Consider the following 20833-nt stretch of genomic DNA (forward strand, 5'->3'; position numbering starts at 1 on the left):
ACGGAATGAGACACACAAGAAGAGCCTATCTTTCAAATTGGCTCCCAACCTTTTTTTTTTTTTTTTTTAAATATTGGATTCTCAACTCCTTCCTCTAAACACCAGACCACTCTCCATCGTCAGATTCTCTGTGGTGTCATTTACTGTGCCTCTTTTCCCTCTCTTCCCCTTTCCTCCCCTCCTTCCCTGCAGTTGTTGCTGTCAGAGCAAATATACTGGCTCCCAGCTGCAGTAACCGATCTGAGTAAGTGCACTTCCTTTGAAAGAAAAGGAGCCAAAAAAAAAAAAAGAAGGCTTGTACCCCTTGATGGCTCCAACAGAGTAGCTTTTCTTTGAAAAGAGAATTTTTCAAAAAGCAAGCATCTTAGCCATTTGGCAAGTGAGCTGATCGATCAGTTGTATTGCTTGAGCTCCTACTGTGTGTGGTGAGAAGTGTACTAAATGCTTGGGAAAGTTCAGTGGAATAATCAATCAGTGGGTATTGAGTGAGTGCCTGCTGTGTGCAGAGCACTGTATTAAGCATTTGGGAAAGTACAGTACCCACAGTTGGTAGACACAAACTAGATGTGATTCCTGCCCTCAAGGACCTTACCCTCTTGGGAGGGAGCCAGACCCGAGTTTTGGGCTATTGTGGGGCAAGGTGCTGCCTTCCCAACATCTTCTTTGGGTCTGTTTTGCATGTTAGGTTTTGGGCAGGCCCTCAGATTTGATAGGTACCTCTCCCCCTTTCCTACTGCTCTCTCTCTCTCTCTCTGCTCTCAACGATGGGTTTGTCCTTTCTATTTTTCCTCTCTGCGGCATATGATATGTCAGGTCATTCTGTGCTGTTCAGGATCAGCATTTCTCAGATGCAAAAGGCTAGAGGGCAACAAACAGACTTAGCCCTGCCTTTTCTGAAAATAGCCTTTCGCTTTATTCACTCGGTGTCCTTAAGTGGACGTAATATCCAGGTTTGGCAGCCGTTTTAAGAAATGCAAACATTGTGGTGTACCTCTTGGACTTGACTTTCAGAGCTTTGGTATAAGAGATAAGGTTCTGGGGTCAGCTTAAATGCATGCATTTACGAATCGCCACCCGAACATTCTCTACATTTGATCGGGACTGGTGCCACTGGAAAACCAGAGCCTTAGCAGATGTGCTTTCAATCCCCGAGCCCTCCATTGATCTCATGGGTAGGAGAGTGAGCAGCTCCCAGAAGCACTCCATGCAAAGGATGGGACAGCAGACACTCATACCTTTCCATGAGGAGAAAGGACCCAACATTGTAAAGCTAGTGGTTTCATGTATTAATAACAGGTTTTCAGTTTTGCCCAGAGGCCAGTAGTAACTTCACACCGAAACCTTCCATTTTGTGCCCAAGTTGCCAAGCCAACGGCAGGCCAGCTCACCCGCCCTCCGTGGGATGGGCAGAGGCTTCGTTTGTGGGCCGTTCCCGCGGCCGCCTTACCAGTGGCATCATTGGAAGTGTCACGTGATCGGGCCACAGAGGTGTTCCCAGAAAGCGTTGTTGGCAGGTAGCGACCAGGCAGAGTCCTCAGGTGGGGAATTTCTAAATGAGATTTCGGCATCGCACAGAGCTGCTTTCTCGCCTCTCTTGAGTCAGCCGGGCAGCTTGCGTCACAGCAAGGCCTTCGTAAGCGACTTGGCAGCCGGGAGCGAGGCAGACACCGCCGGGGTTAGCAGGACTGTACTAGCAAAACACCTGAATTACTAGAAGGTGCCTCCAAGCCAGTTTTGAGATTATAGGTGGGGCGGCAGTGGGAGGCTTGTATTTGAATCTCTGCCACTCGGGCCCCTCCCCTCTGTAGCCCTCCTCTCTCCCTCCTCTCTTCTCCCCTCCACGTTCCCTACTTTAGCTTGTGCAATATTTGTTTAAAATGGCAAACAGAAAGTTGCAGCCCTGACCCCTTCCCCCCTAACCCCCCGCCAGCCCACCCCTCGGGGAAAATTTGCTTTGAGAATCCGGACTCTCAGCTACTGGATCCCTTCCTGTTACAAGGATGGTACAGTTGGAACAGTGTCTTCCTTGCAGGCTTTGCTGGGGAAAAAAGGCTTAACATCAAGTAAAGATGAGAGTTCAGTCATATCAGTTGAAACCTGTTTGAACCTGTCGGCTTTAATGAAATAGTCCAGTCTTGCCGTTCCCTGTTGAATCTCTGTGGGGTCATGTACTGAAAAATGAGCCATTCTGTGTTTCCTCATAATAATGCTAAATCTGAGGCTCATAGAGTGGGGCCCCTGGTTTTAGTAACACCGAGGATGAAGACGATAAGATTCGGAAAGAACGGAGTATCTTCTGAGATTTGACCTTCTGTTTGTATTGAGAAATCTGATAGGTTGGAAGAGAAGATATGGAGGCTTTTAATAGGCACCTCCCCTCCTTGTCCTGAAAATATTCCATCTGACCTTGGAACCGGTTCTCTCCTGGTTCTCCACTCTTTCGCCAGCTCCTCTTTCACCTCACCGCCCCCCCGCCCCAACCTCTAGGTCCCCTTCTCTTCTCGTTTTACTCTTGCCCCCCCTGGGGAGCTCCTCTGCCCCAGTGGCTTCAACTGTCACCTCTGTGCGGACAACTCCCCAAATTTACCTCTCTAACCCTCACCTCATCTACCGTCTTGCATTTTCTCCTCCCTCTGGGACATCTTGTGTGTCCCACCAGCACCCTAAGATCAGTATGCCTAAACCCGAACAATTCCTCTTCCCTCCCAAATCCTCTCCTCCACCTAATATTCCCTTTAGAGTGACACCACCACCACGCTCACTGTCACCGAAACCCACAACCATATGACATTTTCCTTGTTTCCCTGCTCTCTTTCCATCTTCACATTGAGGCTCTTCTAAAGATTGTTAGTTTTTTTTCCCTTCCCCAGATTTCCTGGATCCATCCCCAACTCCGAAAGCCCACCGCCCAGCTCCAGGCATTCTTTACATCTCAGCTAGACTGCTGCATCGGCCTCCTCATTGGTCTTCCCACCTCTAGCCTCTCCCTTCTCTACTCCATACTTCACTCTCCTGTCCAGATCATTTTTCTGAAATGGCTAACTGCATCTTGCTCACAAATCATTCATCTCCAGTGCCATGTTTATCAACCCCTTCTTTTCAGAAGTGCATTTGTTAAGCACTTACTGTGTGCCAAGCACTGTACTAAGCGCTGGGGTGGATATAAGCCAATTGGGTTGGACACAGTCCTTGTCCCACCTGGGGCTTAGAGTCTTAATCCTCATTTTGGCAGGTGAGGTAACTGAGGCCCAGAGAAGTGAAGTGACTTGCCCAAGGTCACACAGGCAAATGGAGCAGGATTAGAATCCAGGTCCTTCCGACTCCCAAGCCCCCGGTCTGTCCACTAGGCCATGCTGCCTTCAAATTTGCCTGACCACAGCTCTCCCAAGCTTTTAAACCCTTCCTAAATTTCCACCTTCATCAAGATCTCTCCCAGTTAATTCCCCAAACCCCAAGCTGCATCAACCCAACAGACCCACTCCTAGCATTCATATATGTATATTCAATTTACGTTGAATTATGTCCTCAGCTGTTTTATTCTTGATGTTCTGGTGCTACTGCTGCTTTATCACCTGTTCTTCCTCCTGTTCCCACCATCTGTAAATAATTTCTGTCTATCTTTCTATGACAAAACTGAATGTATCTGAAGAAAATAGAATTTTGCCTTAAGCAGTCATATTTATTTAGTGCTTACTGTGTGTGGAGCACTGTACTAAGCGGTTGGGAGAAGGCATTCTAACCAAGTTGGTAGACACAGTCCCTCCCTCTCAGTCTGGAGGGGGAGACAGACATTAATATAAATAAAATTATCAGTACATAAGTGTTTTGGGCCGAGGGAGAGGTGAATAAAGGGAGCAAATCAGAGCGACGCAGAAGGGAGTGGGGGCAATTGAGGCACTCTGGGAGATGTGCCTTCAGTAGGACTTTGAAAGTCTGTTAGATATGAAGAGGGAGGGTGTGTCAGGTCGGAGGCGGGAAATGGATGAGCAGTGGGTTGCGAGATAGAGGAGATTGAGGTACAGTGAGAAGGTTAGCATTAGAGGAGCGAAGTGTGCGGTCTGGGTTTTAATAGGGGAACAGTGAGGTAAGGTAGGAGGGAGCAAGATGATGGAGTGCTTTAAAGCCAGTGGTAACTTCTGTTACCTGTAACTGGTGTGGCACGCCACTGCCCGTTCTCCAGATGGGCCAACGCATCCTTCCTCCGTCTTGGGAAGCTTCTCGCCCCTCAGAAATTCTGGGCAAGAGTTCGGCGGCTGTACAGCAACACCCGTGACATCCCAGCTCTAGCCTGAGGCTCGCCCTTAGCCCCGACTGTAAAACGGAATGATTGTGTGCCTACCCTGGATACTGGGCACTGTTCTAGGCTTGGAGGCAAGAGATAGAAGACGAGACGTCTCCCTGCTCTTGGTGGACTTACTGTTCAGTGGGGTAAACCATTGAAGTGTGGGGCTAGATCTGAACCCCAGTGGTTTTCTATGGCTTGTGGGGTGAACTGTCATCTGGGTTGCCAACCAGGGAAGCAACAGAAGGAACCCCGCTTACTCTGTGCCGCGCCGCAGTGGCTTCCCCATGTGGAGTCGCGCACCCCAGTAAGCACGGGACTGCCATAGTTGCCAAGGAGATGGCGGAAAACAACTCTCTCAGAGGGCAGCTTGCCCTCCCTGGCCTATCATTGGGAACTCCATCCCCTCCCTGGCTGGGGAGGAGCAGCTTAGCTGTTATAGCAGGGCCTCGGATGAGGGGGCTCCCCCGCAAAACACAAGTTGTCGCTTCTCCTGAACCTCATTAGTATTCGTTAGTAATGAGGCCACAGCCTCATTAGTAATCGTAGCAGTTGGCACAGGGCTGCTGGGCTCCCCCTCTCGCACCCCACTTGGAGCCGGGGAAAGCGGGCCCTCCGCAGATGTGAGAGTGGGAGCCAACGCCCCCCACCCCAGAAGTCCACAGACCTTGAACCCTGCTGCTTTTACCCTTCTCAGGAGGGCTCAAAGACACCAAACTTTCCCACACAATGAATGGGTAGCGATCACTGCAGGGCAGCATGCTGTCTCCCTCCATGGTGGAGTCCCTCCAAAATGAGAATCCTAATAAAGGCAAGGCTTTAAAAAAAAAAAATGACTGCAATTCTGCCCTGGTACCCCGAGGTACATTTAACGCCAAACAATTTAGGAAGACTTAAGCATTTTCTATCAGCACTGTAGAGTAGGGAGATTAAGACTGTGGTCTGGCCTTGGTTTAGTTTATCTTCCTATGTATCTTTGGACCTTGCTACTCTAGAGGTGGTTCTTTGGGGGTCTCTTGCAGCGAAATCTATTATAGTAAGTCAGGGTTGGAACATAGCTCGGAGCACCACTGATAGAGATGCAACCATCTGCTTGTTCAGCATTCTTTTAAAGTAAATACACTTAAATGCGATGCAAAGAATATCTCAAAATAAAAAGTGTGGCCTATAGTAAGCATCTCATTACTGCTGAGGAAAAAGGCAGTATCTGAATCCTTGGATGAGTGATGAAGTTTGGCTCTAATGAGCACCTGTATCTCTTGTCATTTTGAAACTGGTTATGTTGAAGTTTCACTTGAACGTTAGAGGGATTTAGATGTTGCTTTGCTGCCCCGTCTCCCTCTGTGGCTACCTCCATCCCGTGCTGCTCCACTCTATCTTTCAGTGTCTCCTTCTGTCCATACGTACAGCTCACCTTACCACAGCTGCCTAGTTGGTATTTCCAGAAGAAACGCACAACAAACGGCTATCTAAAACAGCGCCGGGAACAGCGCTGATCCAGTCCAACCCCCCTGTAGGCTGGGGAGGCTCGATGGGCAGCCCCCAAGCCAGCCCTCTGGACTGGCTGCCGGGGACAGAACTTACGCCTTTCTGGAAGCTGGTGCTCCCTCTCTCTCCACACACTTATTCCCCTCCTTGAAGCTGCCAGGACTGTTTTCTCCAGTAGCTACAACAGTTTGTCCCACGGAGGGAAGAGGGGATAAATGTGGGCATCCCCCTAAGGACAGTAGATGTGCGACCCTATGTGCGTGAATAAAATGTCTCTGACAGCAGTATGATCTTTGGACACGGTAATAATTGTGATATTTGTCAAATGCTTACTGTGTGCCACGGACTGAACTAAGCGCCGGGATAGGTACAAGATAATCAGGTCCCACAAAGGGCTTACGGTCTAAATAGGAGGGAGCACAGGTATTGAATCCCCATTTTATGGATGAGGGAACTGAAGCCCAGAGAAGTGAAGCAAAGCAACTTGCCCAAGGTCACACAGAAGACCAGTGGCGGATCCGGGATTAGAACCCAGGTCCTCTGACTCCCAGGCCTGGGCTCTTTCCACTAGACCACACTGCTTTTCTGTCTCTTCTCAAAGGACAAATTATATATGCATATTATATTTGCTTGGGTGTGTCCGTGTGTGTGTGTATATTTAGTAGGTATCTATTTCTGCAGTATTTGACTTCTTTGGTAAGAAGTTAAAGCCTCTTTTTGCCTACAGTGTAAATGTTTTCCACTTTTCCTTTCAGCGGCGCCTGATTCTGGTAATTCCCTAATACCCAATAAAACAGGCATGGCAGCAGTCATTTTCATTAAAGCTTTAAAGAGAGCTCCTTTCCTTTTGGGTTCGTGACAAGCCTAATAGGAATCCAGGACATCTTTTGGAAGTGTTTCCTCTGAGTTATACCTGGTAATACTAGACCAAAGTAGCAGTCTTTAAAGATCAGAGATTCAGTCAGTCATTGGAGGCATAATCAATTATTTTCCCATTCATAAGATTTTAGAGGGATGAAACTGTGGCCCATAACCAGGATTAAAAGTTGGCCTTAACTGGAGTGGGCTGTAAATGGGCCATCCAGTAAATTGGGTCCTTATTTACTTTCTTGAATACTTGCTTGGTCACGATAATTGTGTTGGTCAAAACTGGCGCATGGCAGAATTTGTGAAGAGGCAGGCGTGAGTGTGGGGAGAGGCATACGAATAGTAGGTGTATCGGACAGGCAATATCTAATTTTTGTCAAGCCAGAATACATTTTGCATCTACTCCTGACCGCCAACCCCTCTTTTCCTCACTTATTTCTCTCTTTCCCTCTCCATCTCCTCCCTACTTCCTTTTGCTGCCCCCCTCAGTGATTTTTTTATTTTTTCCAGTTCTTAATACTTTGAGGGGATTAATTACCGAAGACCTGATTCAAAACTTATTCAAACTTATTTTCCTTGACACTGGGCCCAATTTGTTACTGGATGACCTTTCTATACTGTAAAGAAGTGGCTGTTTTCACACTAGGACTAGTTCTGCAGCCCAAAATTCAATGGACAATGTTTTTTCTAATTGGTGTTTTATTTTAAAGATCTCCCATCACCATATAGGGTACTCTGCCTGGGCTCCCAGTATTGTAGCAAGGTTTGAAAACTGCTCTATCAGGAATTATCAAATTTTCCCTTGCCCTCTCCACCTTCTGTAGAGAAGCAGATTGGTGCTCCCACGCTTTCCACCAAGTTTTCCACCGAGCCCTTACTTACCCTCCTATTTCAAATCAGTTTTCCAATCTTCCTTCCTTCCTTCCTTCCTTCCTTCCTTCCTTCCTTCCTTCCTTCCTTCCTTCCTTCCTTCCTTCCTTCCTTCCTTCCTTCCTTCCTTCCTTCCTTCCTTCCGAAAAGTCATGCATTTCAGATCATCTGTTCTTTTGCCCGGTCCTAGGGCCAGAAGTACAGTAGAGTTTGGTTTTTGGACTGTGAGGTTATTGATTGTGACTTGACCATTTCTCCAGCCAAATATCTTAAAAAAAAAAATAAATTAGTAGCATTGAGCTTTAAATGATAATGTGATTCAGCAAACACCAAGAAACTGAATTGTGAAGTGGAGAATACCCTGCCCAAACCAAATAAGAGAGCTCAAAGAAAGATAGAAAGATAAGAAGAGTTATAGGAAGAGTAATCTGCCTCACTACTTGTTTTGTTGCCTGACTACTTGTTTTGTTTTGCTGTCTGTCTCCCCCTTTTAGTCTGTGAGCCCATTGTTGGGCAGGGATTGTCTCTATCTGTTGCCGAACTGTACATTCCAAGTGCTTAGTACAGTGCTCTGCACACAGTAAGCACTCAATAAATACGATTGAATGAATGAATGAATGAATGAATGAATGAATGAATGAATGAATGAATGACAGAGTTAAGTTTGAAACATTTGAGATTTACAGAAGGATAGTGTCAACATAAAGGAGCCTGAAGGACTAAATGTTTTACCCTCTTTTTTTTGTTTTCTTCAGACATATGAAGATTCACGAAAAGGATCCTAACAGTACTACAAATACAACTCCCACGTCTCCTTTGAAACGCAGGCGGCTCACCTCCAAAAGGAAACTGAGTCAAGGGGCTGAGGCTGAGAAGGAACTGACACCTGCGAAAAAGGTCTTTTATGATACAACAAGCTGGTCCTTATCCTATTCTTGACCTTTATCTCTACACATGACCTTTGAAACAAAGGTTTTTCAATTAACCTATATTGTTGTAGCCTATCCAAGACGAATGAGTTGTGACGTTAACTTGTGTATTTAAATATGGTATTGGAGGATGTCCAAGAAAGTATGTCCGTTTTCTTTATTCTCTTTTGTACAAAATGGCTAAAAGTGGATAGAAATAATACTTGTCAAAGGTACGGGTCTTTTCGCGCCGCGGTAATAATGATAATAATGCCCCGGTTTTTGGATAGCCCTATCGTTCCCCCAGCTCTCGCAGTACTCATCTCATCTTTGCCCTCACAACAACCCTGTGAAGTCGGTAGAAGGGCAGTATCTCCATTTTACAGATGAGGAAACTGAGGTCAGGAGAGATTAAGTGACTTGCTGGTGCTTACACTGCAGGCCGGTGGCAGTGGGCAGACTTGTACTCTGGTCCTCCAGCTTCCAGACTGGCCCTCTTCCATTGCCCAATGCTGCCTCCCCTGAATGATAGATGCTGTTTTTCAGAAGTCTTTTAACTGGTTTGGCCTCTCCTAGATGGAAGACATTTTTAGCAGTCTGAATGTTTTGCAAAAATAGGCTTCGTGGTTTGAGTCTGACCATTCTTCTGACCATTTTTTGTTTTGTTCCCCCCAATCTCCTTCAAGGTGGTAGACAATTCTCATTCGGGTTTGACGGAAAAGAAATCAGATGAAGTTTTCCACTGCCCAGTGTGTTTTAAGGAGTTTTTTTGCAAGTATGGACTGGAGACGCACATGGAGACCCATCCAGATAACTCACTGAGGTAAGTGGAAGGCCCAGGCATAGGCAGCTCCTTCACCAGGCAGAGCTGATGGCGTTCTTCTGTCTTTTCAGCATACGGCCAAAAAATGTATGATGTTTAAATGCCCTTGTGTGATGATAATTCAGGTTACTTTTAGGGAAGAGATGGGGCTAAGATTGGGGGAGAAGTCAAATAAGAGATTATAATAACAAAAACCCTCATTTACTGCTCTGAATTAATCCCATGAAAATAATGTTAAGTGAAAGAACCCCATAAGAAATCCTGACAAAATTCAGGAGAACTATTGGAGAAAAGCATTTGAAAAAAAGTATTCCAGTGGAGGAGGACTATAATTAGGGATGCATCAAAAATCTCCTGTGCTTTCTGTAGAATTTTTCTCTTAAGATTCAGCCTTACTACAGCTTTGGTTTCTCATATAAACAGAGCATGGAGCGAGTTTGGAGGTGCATACTTTAGCCTCTTGATTTCGGCTGGCCAAACCTAATCCACCACTTTCGGCCATCCAAGAAATATTCAGAGGCTTTTTGCTTGTGGTGGTGGTGTTGATCTCAAATACAGAACATAGTTCTGTTGCAGTAGGTTATTTAGTCATCTGCCCAGAAGAGGAAGCCCCTCTCTCTCCACCTTCTTTCTTTCCTATATAATTTCCGGGCTGCCTGATATATAATGCTACTGCCTGAGGCTCATCCTGTTAACCTTGCTTGGGTATTTTGCTTGGACAACTTGAAATTTCACCTCCCTTGCCCACCAGCACAAAGGGAGGACAAATGAGTGTGTGTGTGTGTGTGTGTGTGAGGGGAACTCGGTTGTATGTGATCAGCTGATGTGATCTGGTACCTAATCTCTCCTTTGCCCTTTTCTGTATTTAGGGCAGTGGAAAGCAAACACAGTTTTGCTCAGAATGCAATCACGAGGCAGAGTGAAAGAGACATGTATTATTACTATTATTATTATCATTATTATTATTGTGATGATGATGATGACACACATTAATACTCCTAATGATAGTATTAATCTTACTCCATAGAAGCTTACACAGAAATTGTAATGTTTGTATGCTTGTGTCCGTACCAATGTGTTTTTAATCCCTAAAGCATTTCTTGAATATACTAAGACAACTTCTCACTGAGGTAATTCCAAAACAAACTATGAGGGAAAAGACAAAGAGCGTAACCTAGTTCGGTTACTTGCAGCCCTACTCTGTGTACTTAAAAGTTTACAAATGAATACCACTTTCATAGCAGGCAGTCTGCTGGATGTGTAGAATTTGGGCCACCTCCATTTGCTTGAGTGCTTAGTATCATGACAGGATTTCATACATATCACATGTCATGATCAGTTAGGGAGAGTGACATCTTGTGATGAAGACTGAACAGAATAGCTTGGAAATAGAACACCAAATCCAGTCGTAAGTCTTAATACGTAAGCTTTGTCACCCTCCATCCAAAAACTTGAATTATGGAAAATGTTAAGGGACTCAACTCCGCACCGCCCCTTCCCAGTAGTAAAACGGTACCGTTTTCACTGGGACTTCACTAATATGGAGTTCTTTGTTCCAAGAGCTCAAAATGCCGACAGACCTGAGCTCATCAGTGCTCGCCGTGTTCTTCAGAGCAAAATGGATACATGTGGCCATTGTGATTTTCCCTTCCCCTGGTGGGGAACTTGGGGTCTAGACAAGGGGTCTTGCCCAAGTGAGTCAGTGCTGAAGGCAGAAGTAGACCGAACACAGGACTCCTGACTCAGGCTCCTGTGCCCTTTGCCCCCTGGAAAGGTCAAACTGATTGCCTTTTATTATTTCCTAACACCCTTATATTGTAGTCCCTGGATTAGGAGCATCTGTATATCCAGAATTACAGCAGCATTTTTTGCAGGCCTGTGTGACCAGAGCTGCTCTTTCTTTCTGATCCTGCACGAAATTCCCCTCCTGTTAGAGTATTTCAGGCTTCTCCCCAGGATTTAAAAAAAAAAAAGAGGAGTGAGAGGGAACTACCTGGTTTAGGTACAAATAACCTATTTATTGACCATGGCCCCATTGACTGGGAGCCTACCTAAATACTCCGGGAAGTGTCCTAACTGAATGGTTGTACTGTAGTCTGATGCATTTCAAAGTTCTTTCTAATGAGACAGCAAAAGCACACGCCTGGGCAAGTCTTCCTGTATTATTTTTAAGACCCTTAAAATGGCAATCCATTAGCTTATATCCATAGCTGCTTACTTTAAGGGCATGTTTACCCATTCATACGTGAATCTTTTCTTATTATCAGATATCACGTTACTACTTGAAGAGAAGCAGCGTGGCTCAGTGGAAAGAGCCCGGGCTTGGGAGTCAGAGGTCATGGGTTCGAATCCCGTCTCCGCCGCTTGTCAGCTGGGTGACCGTGGGCAAGTCACTCAACTTCTCTGGGCCTCAGTGACCTCATCTGCAAAATGAGGATTAGCTGTGAGCCTCACGTGGGACAGCCTGATCACCCCGTATCTACCCCAGCGCTTAGAACAGTGCTCTGAACATAGTAAGCGCTTAACAAATACCAACATTATCATGGGAAGTAGCATGGCTCAGTGGAAGGAGCCCGGGCTTGGGAGTCAGAGATCATGGGTTCGAATCTCGGCTCCGCCACTCGTCAGCTGGGTGACCGTGGGCAAGTCACTCCACTTCTCTGGGCCTCAGTTACCTCATCTGGAAAATGGGGATTAAGACTGTGAGCCTCACGTGGGACAACCTGATTACCCCGTACCTACCTCAGCACTTAGAACAGTGCTGTGCACATAGTAAGTGCTTAGCAAGTGCCAACATTATTTATTATTATTTATTACTTAACACCAAGACTAGTACTTTTAAAAAAAAAAAGTATCTTTTTTCATCCAAGGACCTGAGACGATTGCACATTAGAATCTGGAAGCGTAAGCAACTCCATTTGGTAGAGTGGGAAATGGAGGCCATTGTGCACGGTGCTTGTTTTACAGTCAGGTGAACTCGGAAATCTGACTCCCCAGCGTAGTGTCCAGTCCGCTTCTTCCTGCCGAGCTCCGTGGAGTGTTGTCAGGGTCAATTCAATCCTAAAACGAAACCCTCTAAAGCTCTGTCCAGTGCACTGAAGTAGACGCAAGATAAGCACTGTATACCACTTATTATTCTAAGTTTTGCTCTCACCTTCCCTCTCATATGCCTTTAGAAAGAAACGTTTTGGGCTGTAGAATTGCCCACCACAGTGGGCAAAGATGGGAGGGGATCGAATGGGCAGTCTACAGGTTTTAACCTTGACCACTTAATGAGCGCAGGCAATCCGAGGTTGGCTGAATCAGAATGAAAGAGCAGATTCATTTTAACCTGTAATTCTTTGATGCGTGTCCAGAGCTATAAGGACTTCGATAAGTCCTTCTATAAGGATGTCCTGCCTCTGGCCTGGAACACCTTCCCTCCTCATATTCAGACGGTGAGCCCCATGTGGGACAGGGACTGTCTGATCTGACTACCTCGAGTCTACCCCAGCGCTTAGAACAGTGCTTGGCACATAGTAAGCGCTTAACAAATACCACAATTATTATTGTTAAATCTGACTGACAGGAACTCTTCCCCCACCCCCTTCTCTTCTCCATCTTCTCCAAGAGGCCTTGCCTGACTAAGCCCTTCTTTCCTCTTCTCCCACACCCATCCGCATCACCCTGACTTGCTCCCTTTATTCATCCCCCGCTCCCAGCCCCGCAGCACTTACGTACATATCTGTCATTTATTTATTAATCTTACTGTCTGTCTCCCCCTCTAGACTATAATAAGCTCATTGTGGGCAGGGAATGTGTCTGTTGATTGTTATTTTGTACTCTCCCGACCGCTTAGTAACAATAATAATAGTAAATGTGGTACTTTCGTTCGTTCATTCGTATTTATCGAGTGCTTACTGTGTGCAGAGCACTGTACTAAGCACTTGGAAAGTAAAATTCAGCAATAAAGAGAGACAATCCCCACCCACACCGGTTTTACAGTCTAAAGCACTTACTATGTGCAGAGCACTGTTCTTAGCGCTGGGGTACATACAGGGTCATCAGGTTGTCCCACGTGAGGCTCACAGTCTTCATCCCCATTTTCCAGATGAGGTCACTGAGGCACCAAGAAGTGAAGTGACTTGCCCACAGTCACACAGCTGACAAGTGGCAGAGCCGGGATTTGAACCCATGACCTCTGACTCCCAAGCCCGGGCTCTTTCCACTAGGACATGCTGCCTCTCAAAAACTCAAAGTGGAGATGCCAGGGAACGAACCTCGGGGCCTCGCACATGCAAAGCAGGATTCTCTCTCTCTGTTGCCGAATTGTCCATTCCAAGCACTCAGTACAGCGCTCTGCACACAGTAAGCGCTCGATAAATGGCGATTCTCTCTCTCTGTTGCCGAATTGTCCATTCCAAGCACTCAGTACAGTGCTCTGCACACAGTAAGCGCTTGATAAATGGCGATTCTCTCTCTCTGTTGCCGAATTGTCCATTCCAAGCGCTCAGTACAGTGCTCTGCACATAGTAAGCGCTCGATAAATGGGGATTCTCTCTCTCTCTGTTGCCGAATTGTCCATTCCAAGCGCTTAGTACAGTGCTCTGCACATAGTATGTGCTCAATGAATGAATGAATGAATACTATTGAATGCAAGCAGGCGCTCTACCACTAAGCTTTATCCCACACAAGTGCTCTGCACACGGTAAGCGCTCACGGAATACTATTGAATGAACCAGCGCAGGAGAAAGGGGAGCCCCTGGCAGGATGGGGGAAGGGCGGTTGAGGAGAGATCTCTGTGAGGAAAAGAGAATCTCAAATTGTCTCTGCTGGGCCTGGAGAGAATTTGCCCTTCACCTTTTGATAATAGTGCTCTTTGTTGTTGGGGGAGTTGACTGAGTTGCTCCTTCAGCCTCTTCATGGAAATGATTCCTCCGGGCACCCTTTCATCCCGTTGAACTTCTTGGAAGCCACACCCTGGCGGGTGATTTTTTTTCTGCTAGGAAGGGGCAGGTTGTTTCACACCCCTTCTGCGAGGAGGGCAACCTGGCCTCTGCCCTAGGCAGTCGAGTAACTGCTGCTGAAGTGGGTGGGGCTTGACTCCTCCTGGAAAAGACTAAGGCATGTCACTCCCCTTCTTAAAAACCTCCAGCGGTTGCCTATCAACCTCCGCACGAAACAAAAACTTCTCACTCTAAGCTTCAAGGCTCTCCATCACCTTGCCCCCTCCTATTTCTCCTCCCTTCTCTCCTTCTACTGCCCACCCCGCACGCTCCAATCCTCTGCCGCCCACCTCCTCGCCGTCCCCCGTTCTCCCCATCCCGCCGTCTTCCCCTGGGCCACGTCCTCCCACCGTCCTGGAATGCCCTCCCTCCTCACCTCCGCCAAACTAACTTTCTTCCCCTCTTCAAAGCCCTACTGAGAGCTCACCTCCTCCAAGAGGCCTTCCCAGACTGAGCTTCCCCTTTTCCCTCTGCTCCCTCTACCCCCCGCTTCACCTCCCCTCAGCTAAGCCCCCTTTTCCCCCCCCTTCCCTCTGCTCCTCCCCCCCTTCCCCTCCCCTCAGCACTGTGCTCGTCCGCTCATTTGTATATATTTTTATTACCCTGTTCATTTTGTTAATGAGATGTACATCCCTGTGATTCTATTTATTGCTGTTGTTCTCGTCTGTCCGTCTCCCCCGATTAGACCGTAAGCCCGTCAATGGGCAGGGACTGTCTCTATCTGTTGGCGAATTGTCCATTCCAAGCGCTTAGTACAGTGCTCTGCACATAGTAAGCACTCAATAAATACTATTGAATGAATGAATAAGGCAGTTACAGGCCCTGCCAGGCCTCCATCAATAACCAAGCGACCCCTCTGGCTAATTCCCTGGGAAGAAGAGATGACCATTTTGTAAATTGAGTATAATAATAATAATGTTGGTATTTATTAAGCGCTTAATACGTGCAGAGCACTGTTCTAAGCGCTAGGGGAGATACAGGGTAATCAGGTTGTCCCACATGAGGCTCATGGTCTTCATCCCCATTTTGCAGATGAGATCATTGAGGCCCAGAGAAGTGAAGTGACTTGCCCACATTCACCCAGCTGACAAGTGGCAGAGCCGGGATTCGAACCCATGACCTCTGACTCCTCTGAATACAGTCTCTTCTCCTACGTGTGTGTTCCCTGTTGATTTAGGATCCAGTATTGTGGGGGAATTAGGGAATGGTCCCCCGGCAACCTACAGCTGGAAAAAGCGTAGTGCGATGTTGGAAGAACCGCTTGTGCCCAAGCCCATTCATTCAGTCAGTCAGTCGTATTTATTGAGCCCTTACTGTGTGCAGAGCACTGTACTAAGCGCTTGGAAAGTACAGTTCGGCAACAAATAGAGACTATCCCTACCTGACAGCGGGCTCACCCACAGCATTGGAATTATGCAAATTTTCTCCAATATGATATTCGTCAAGAATGTAACTCCCCGCTTTATAGAAATGACCACCTTGCCTCAAAAAACCGTATAAATTCATTATCAGGTGCCTGTTCTCCAGGCTCCGATTCCCATTTGTTCTTCAATTTAAAACACCACGCACGTGCACACTACGTAATTTACATCCAGTTTATGTGGAGTTTGTTTTTACATTTCTTACGTTTTCAAGTGAACAGTATTTGGCTCACAAACGTGAAGGATGAGAAACAGCTATTCGATAGGGTTTTCCGGAGAATCTGTATACTGATGGAGAGGTTTGGGCTAGAACTGGTTGCTGATTCTTCTTTAAGCGTTGCCGTGAAATGCAGAAAAAGGGAGGGACCCGGGGTGAGAGAGATGCAGTTTCTGGGCTATGAGGCAACTAGGGAGCAAGTGGATGGGAGAGAGGAGGCCTCTAGTGTGGAGATGGCTATTTCAGTAACTGATCAGAGAACACTGGGGAGAATAATACTTAATGATGGTATTTGTAAGGAATTACTATGTGCCAAACACTGTACTAAGTACTGGGATAGGTGCGGTATAAACAGTTTGCCCCCCGTGGGCCTCACAGTCCAAAGGAGAAACGATATCTTCTCCCCGTTTTCGAGTTGAGGAAACTGAGGGACAGAGCGTGTTTGGCACGTAGTAAGCCCTTAAATACCATCCAAAAAAAAGAGTTAAGTGACTTACCCAAGGTCACGTGGCAGGCAAGTGGAGAAGCAAAGCTGGTGTTGACATCTGGCACCTGCTAAACTCCCTCTTTGGATACCCTGGGTTATTCCCCTTGTAGACTGTAAGCTACTTGTGGGCAGGGATCATATCCGCCAAATCTATCGGATTGCACTTTCCCAAGAGCTTAGTACAGTGCTCTGTACATATCAGGCTCCCAATAAACGCCGTTCATTGATTGATGCTCTCTGCGCAATTATTCTTTTCCACTTGGCTAGACTTTGAGGGTGAGATCTGGCAGAAGTTCTACTAACTGATTTCCCAATTGCAGTTGAATTCTGCCTTTCAGAAAGCAGTCTTCGTGAGTGGTGTTTGAGGGCTTACTGGGTGCAGAGCACTGCACTAAGCACTTGGGAGAGTGAAATACAACTGAGTTGGTAGAACTGCTCCCCGCCCACAGTCAGTCAATCAGTTGGATTTATTGAGCATTTAACTGTGTGCAGAGCCCTGGACTAAGCCTTTGGTAGAATATAAGGAGAGTCGGTAGACCTGTTCCCTGCCCACAGTGACTTTTATAGTCTAGAAAGCAATATATCTAACTGTGGCTAGGTAAGTATGCTGGCGTGTCTCCTGCATCCCCCTGTGTGCCCTCCCTCCCCCAAAAAACAAACCAACCCCAAAACAAAACCAAAAGGGACTGGTAATTTATATTTACATGTGCTTTACTCAACCACCTTGCCCCTTCCTGACTTACCTCTCTGATTTTCTACTACGGCCCAGCCTACACTTCACTTCTCTAATGCCAGCCTACTCCCCGTACCTAGATCCTGTCTGTTTTGCCGCCAACCTCTCGCCCACATCTGGCCTCTGCCCTGGAACTCCCTCCCGCTTCGTGCTTGACGGACGGATCCCTCTCCCCACCTTCAAAACCTTATTAAAAGCACATCTCCAGGAGGTCTTCCCCGACTAAGCCCCCGTTTCCTCTTCTCCCACTCCTTTCTGCCTTACCCTTGCATTTGGATTTCACCCCTTCCTCAGCCCCATAGGTACATATCCATAATTTACGTATATTAATACGTAATACTCTACACTGTAAGCTCCTTGTGGACAGGGAACACGTCTACCAACTCTGTTATATTGTACTCTCCCCCAAGCCCTCAGTACGGTGCTGTGCACACAGTAAACGCTGAATAAATATGACCGACTGATTACTTAAAGGAGATTTCTTTTATAGTTACTGTGAAATGCAAGATAATGTGGCTTAAACCCACTCTGTTTGGAGCTATAATTGATCCTTGGCCCTGGGTGGAATGACTTCTGAAGGCAGCCTACCTTTCGTTGAAGAAGGAAAGATGGGAAGACCAACAAGAGTCACCCAGATACCATTGATTGGTTGATTGATCGGCAACTAGTCACCACGACTAGAAGTGAATTCGGTTGCTCCCTTTAAGAGGTGGCGGTAGCGAAGATACAATCTGACCGGTAGATTTAGTCTGTTTGAAAGAATGCTCTAACTTCACCATCACCCACTGGGGAGTCCCAGGGAACTTCTCCTCCCATGAAACCCACCCTGAATGCACGATCTCTCGCAACAAGACATCTACATATCAGCGGAGTCTTGGAGGGTAATGTGGAGCGTGGCCCAGACCAAGGATTCTCCCTTGCTAAGGCATCTTAAAATTAGAAGACGTTTTACCACGTGCTTTACAATCTTTCCTACCCAGGGGAGGACAGAAGGGGAGAGTATGTGGAGTTTAGAGGGGAAGAGGTGTGTGCTGCGGGAGGCGAAGAGAAGGCTCGGAGGGCTGTAGAGGGGAAATTCAGGGTCACCTACCACTGTGGTCGAGGGTATTGAGGCATTTTTTAATCTGGTGTGTCAGAAACCTCCTCTTCTCCATGCTCTAAAAAGAAGTCTTTTTGCAGTCTTATGCTGTGCACAGTGCAAGTATTGTACCCTGCCCTGCTTCTGTGCTTTATCCTTCTATAAACGCTTTGTGAAACCTGTCAGACACTTGCTCTGTGTTCATGCCGTACTGAGTTTGGGTTGAAAAATGGAGTCTGGTGTTTAGGGGAAGGAGGGGACGGAGGGTGTGGTTGGGGGGGATGTGTGTGTGTGTGTGTGTGTGTGAGAGAGAGAGAGAGAGAGCACACACACACGCCAGCTGAGAAGATTCATTCATTTAATCGTATTTACTGAGCACTTACTGTGTGCAGAGCACTGTACTAAGCGCTTGGAAAGTACAATTGGGCAACAAATAGAGGCAATCCCTACCCAACAACGGGCTCCCGTGGCACAGTGGAAAGAGCCCGGGCTTGGGAGTCAGAGTTCATGGGTTCGAATCCCGGCTCCGCCGCTTGCCAGCTGTGTGACTTTGGGCAAGTCACTTCACTTCTCTGTGCCTCAGTTACCTCATCTGTAAAATGGGGATTAAAACTGTGAGCCCCACGTGGGACAACCTGATCACCTTGTATCCCCCAGCGCTTAGAACAGTGCTTTGCACATAGTAAGCGCTTAACAAATACCACCATTTATTTATTTTAAGGGGGAGACAGACAACAAAACAAGTAGACAGGCAGCAGTAGCGTCAAGATAGATTAATAGAATTATAGATAAATACAAGAATAAATATATTCCAATATACAGAAGTGCTGTGGGGCGGGGAAGGGGGGTAGAGCAGAGGGAGGGAGTGAAGGGGAGGGGGGGAGGAGCAGAGGAAAAGGGGGGCTCAGTCTGGGAAGGCCTCCTGGAGGAGGTGAGCTCACAGTACGGCTTTGAAGGGAGGAAGAGAGCTCGTTTGGAGGATGTGAGGAGGGAGGGCATTCCAGGCCAGGGGTTAGGACGTGGGCTGGGGGTCGACAGCGGGACGGGCGAGAACGAGGGACGGTGAGGAGGTTCGCGGCAGAGATGCGGAGTGTGCGGGCCGGGCCGGAGAAGGAGAGAAGGGGAGGTGAGGTAGGAGGGGACAAGGTGATGGAGAGCTCTGAAGCCAATAGTGAGGAGTTTTTGCTTCATATGAAGGTTGATAGGCGACCACTGGAGATTTTTGGTGGGGGTGGGGGTGAGACGCCCAGAGCGTTTCTGTAGAAAGATAATCTGGGCAGCAGAGTGAAGTATGGACTGAAGCGGGGAGAGACAGGAGGTTGGGAGATCAGAAAGGAGATGGATTTTTAGAGTCTCCGTTTCATCATCCTTTTCCCACACACCCCCCTAACCGAAAGAGATTAACACAGCTGTTTGATGTCAGTTTTTTCTGGGTTCTGGAATGGGTGGAAAGTGGTGGGATAGGGGAGGGCTTAGTGCAGAGAGAAGAGGAATGTCTGCATCTGGCTGGGCTGACTGGTTAAAAAAAAAAAACAAAAAACTAAAACAGTTAATTTACTTCACACCTCTTCCTGGAGACGAGGAAGGACAAAAATGAACCGTGAAATCCTTTGGTGAGAGAAATGTCAGACTCTCAATTTTAAAAAACCCAACACACTAAAAACGTAAACCTCTTTAAAAAGCATCCCAATGATATAGCCAGATGGAAATGGTACAAGCTCAATTTTCCCAACTTTTGAATTGTACTGATGTCAGGGACTCACCTGTGCTTCAATGAGAGCTGTGAGTTTTAAAAAAGTATCAGGAAATAATCGTTCCACTTCTCACCTCTCTCCTCCTAATTTAGGGGGAGTCACTGACTGATCAGAACCCACGACCTCTGACTCCCAAACTCGTGCTCCTTCCACTAAGCCACGACTGTGAGCCCTATGTGGGAAGGGGATTTGCTTGTATCCTCCCCAGCGCTTAGTACAGTGCATGGCACATAGTAAGCGCTTAATAAATATCACTATCACTATTATTATTCCGTAGCGGTTTTGATCTTGTAGGTGAGACGACAAGGACAAGCTAACTGGTCGGTTATTTTTTGTTTGTATTGTCAGACTTATGATTAAGCTGGGACTAGTGTTCCAAGACTTGTTTTCCATTCCTGATGGGTACCTACTGTCCAAAGGACATTGACGATCCGAAAATTTCGGGTGGAACAGTGGATCAACTCACTGGTCACTGAACCCAGCCAGCCCTCAACGTAGAGATGGTAGAGAGGGAATGAATCTGCGAAATTAGGCAAAAATTACTTTTAAAAGACCCTTCCCACAGGGAAGTACTTATAATAATTATGGTAGTTGTTAAGTGCTTACTATGTGCACTTTTCTAAGCACTGGGGTAGATACAGGGTAGTCAGGTGGTCCCACGTGGGGCTCACAGTCTTAATCCACATTTTCCAGATGAGGGAACTGAGGCCCAGAGAAGTGAAGTGGCTTGTCCGAGGTCACCCAACAGACAAGCGGCAGAGCAGGGATTAGAACCCACGACCTCTGACTCCCCAGCCCGGGCTCGTTCCACTGAGCCCCGCTGCTTCTCCCTGTGGCGGCTCCACCCGGAACACAACCGATTTGGGGGGAAGTTTGGGGAAAGAGGAGGGAGCCTGTAAATTCATGGGAAGAAGCGCCCT

The 20833-nt window shown here is 47.0% G+C and overlaps 1 protein-coding gene across 6 annotated transcripts in view; it reads left to right on the forward strand.

The window, feature by feature from the left end:
* Window positions 1-20833, forward strand: part of RREB1 (ras responsive element binding protein 1) — a 163827-nt gene that overhangs the window by 107234 nt on the left and 35760 nt on the right. For all 6 annotated transcript variants that reach the window (XM_029053745.2, XM_029053753.2, XM_029053749.2 and 3 more), the window contains 2 exons: window positions 8263-8404; window positions 9102-9238. In XM_029053745.2, the coding sequence (XP_028909578.1) occupies window positions 8263-8404; window positions 9102-9238 (279 nt within the window). The remainder of the gene's footprint in view (window positions 1-8262; window positions 8405-9101; window positions 9239-20833) is intronic.

Source organism: Ornithorhynchus anatinus, chromosome X3, assembly GCF_004115215.2.
Source record: "Ornithorhynchus anatinus isolate Pmale09 chromosome X3, mOrnAna1.pri.v4, whole genome shotgun sequence".
In the NCBI taxonomy this organism is placed as follows: Eukaryota; Metazoa; Chordata; class Mammalia; order Monotremata; family Ornithorhynchidae; genus Ornithorhynchus; species Ornithorhynchus anatinus.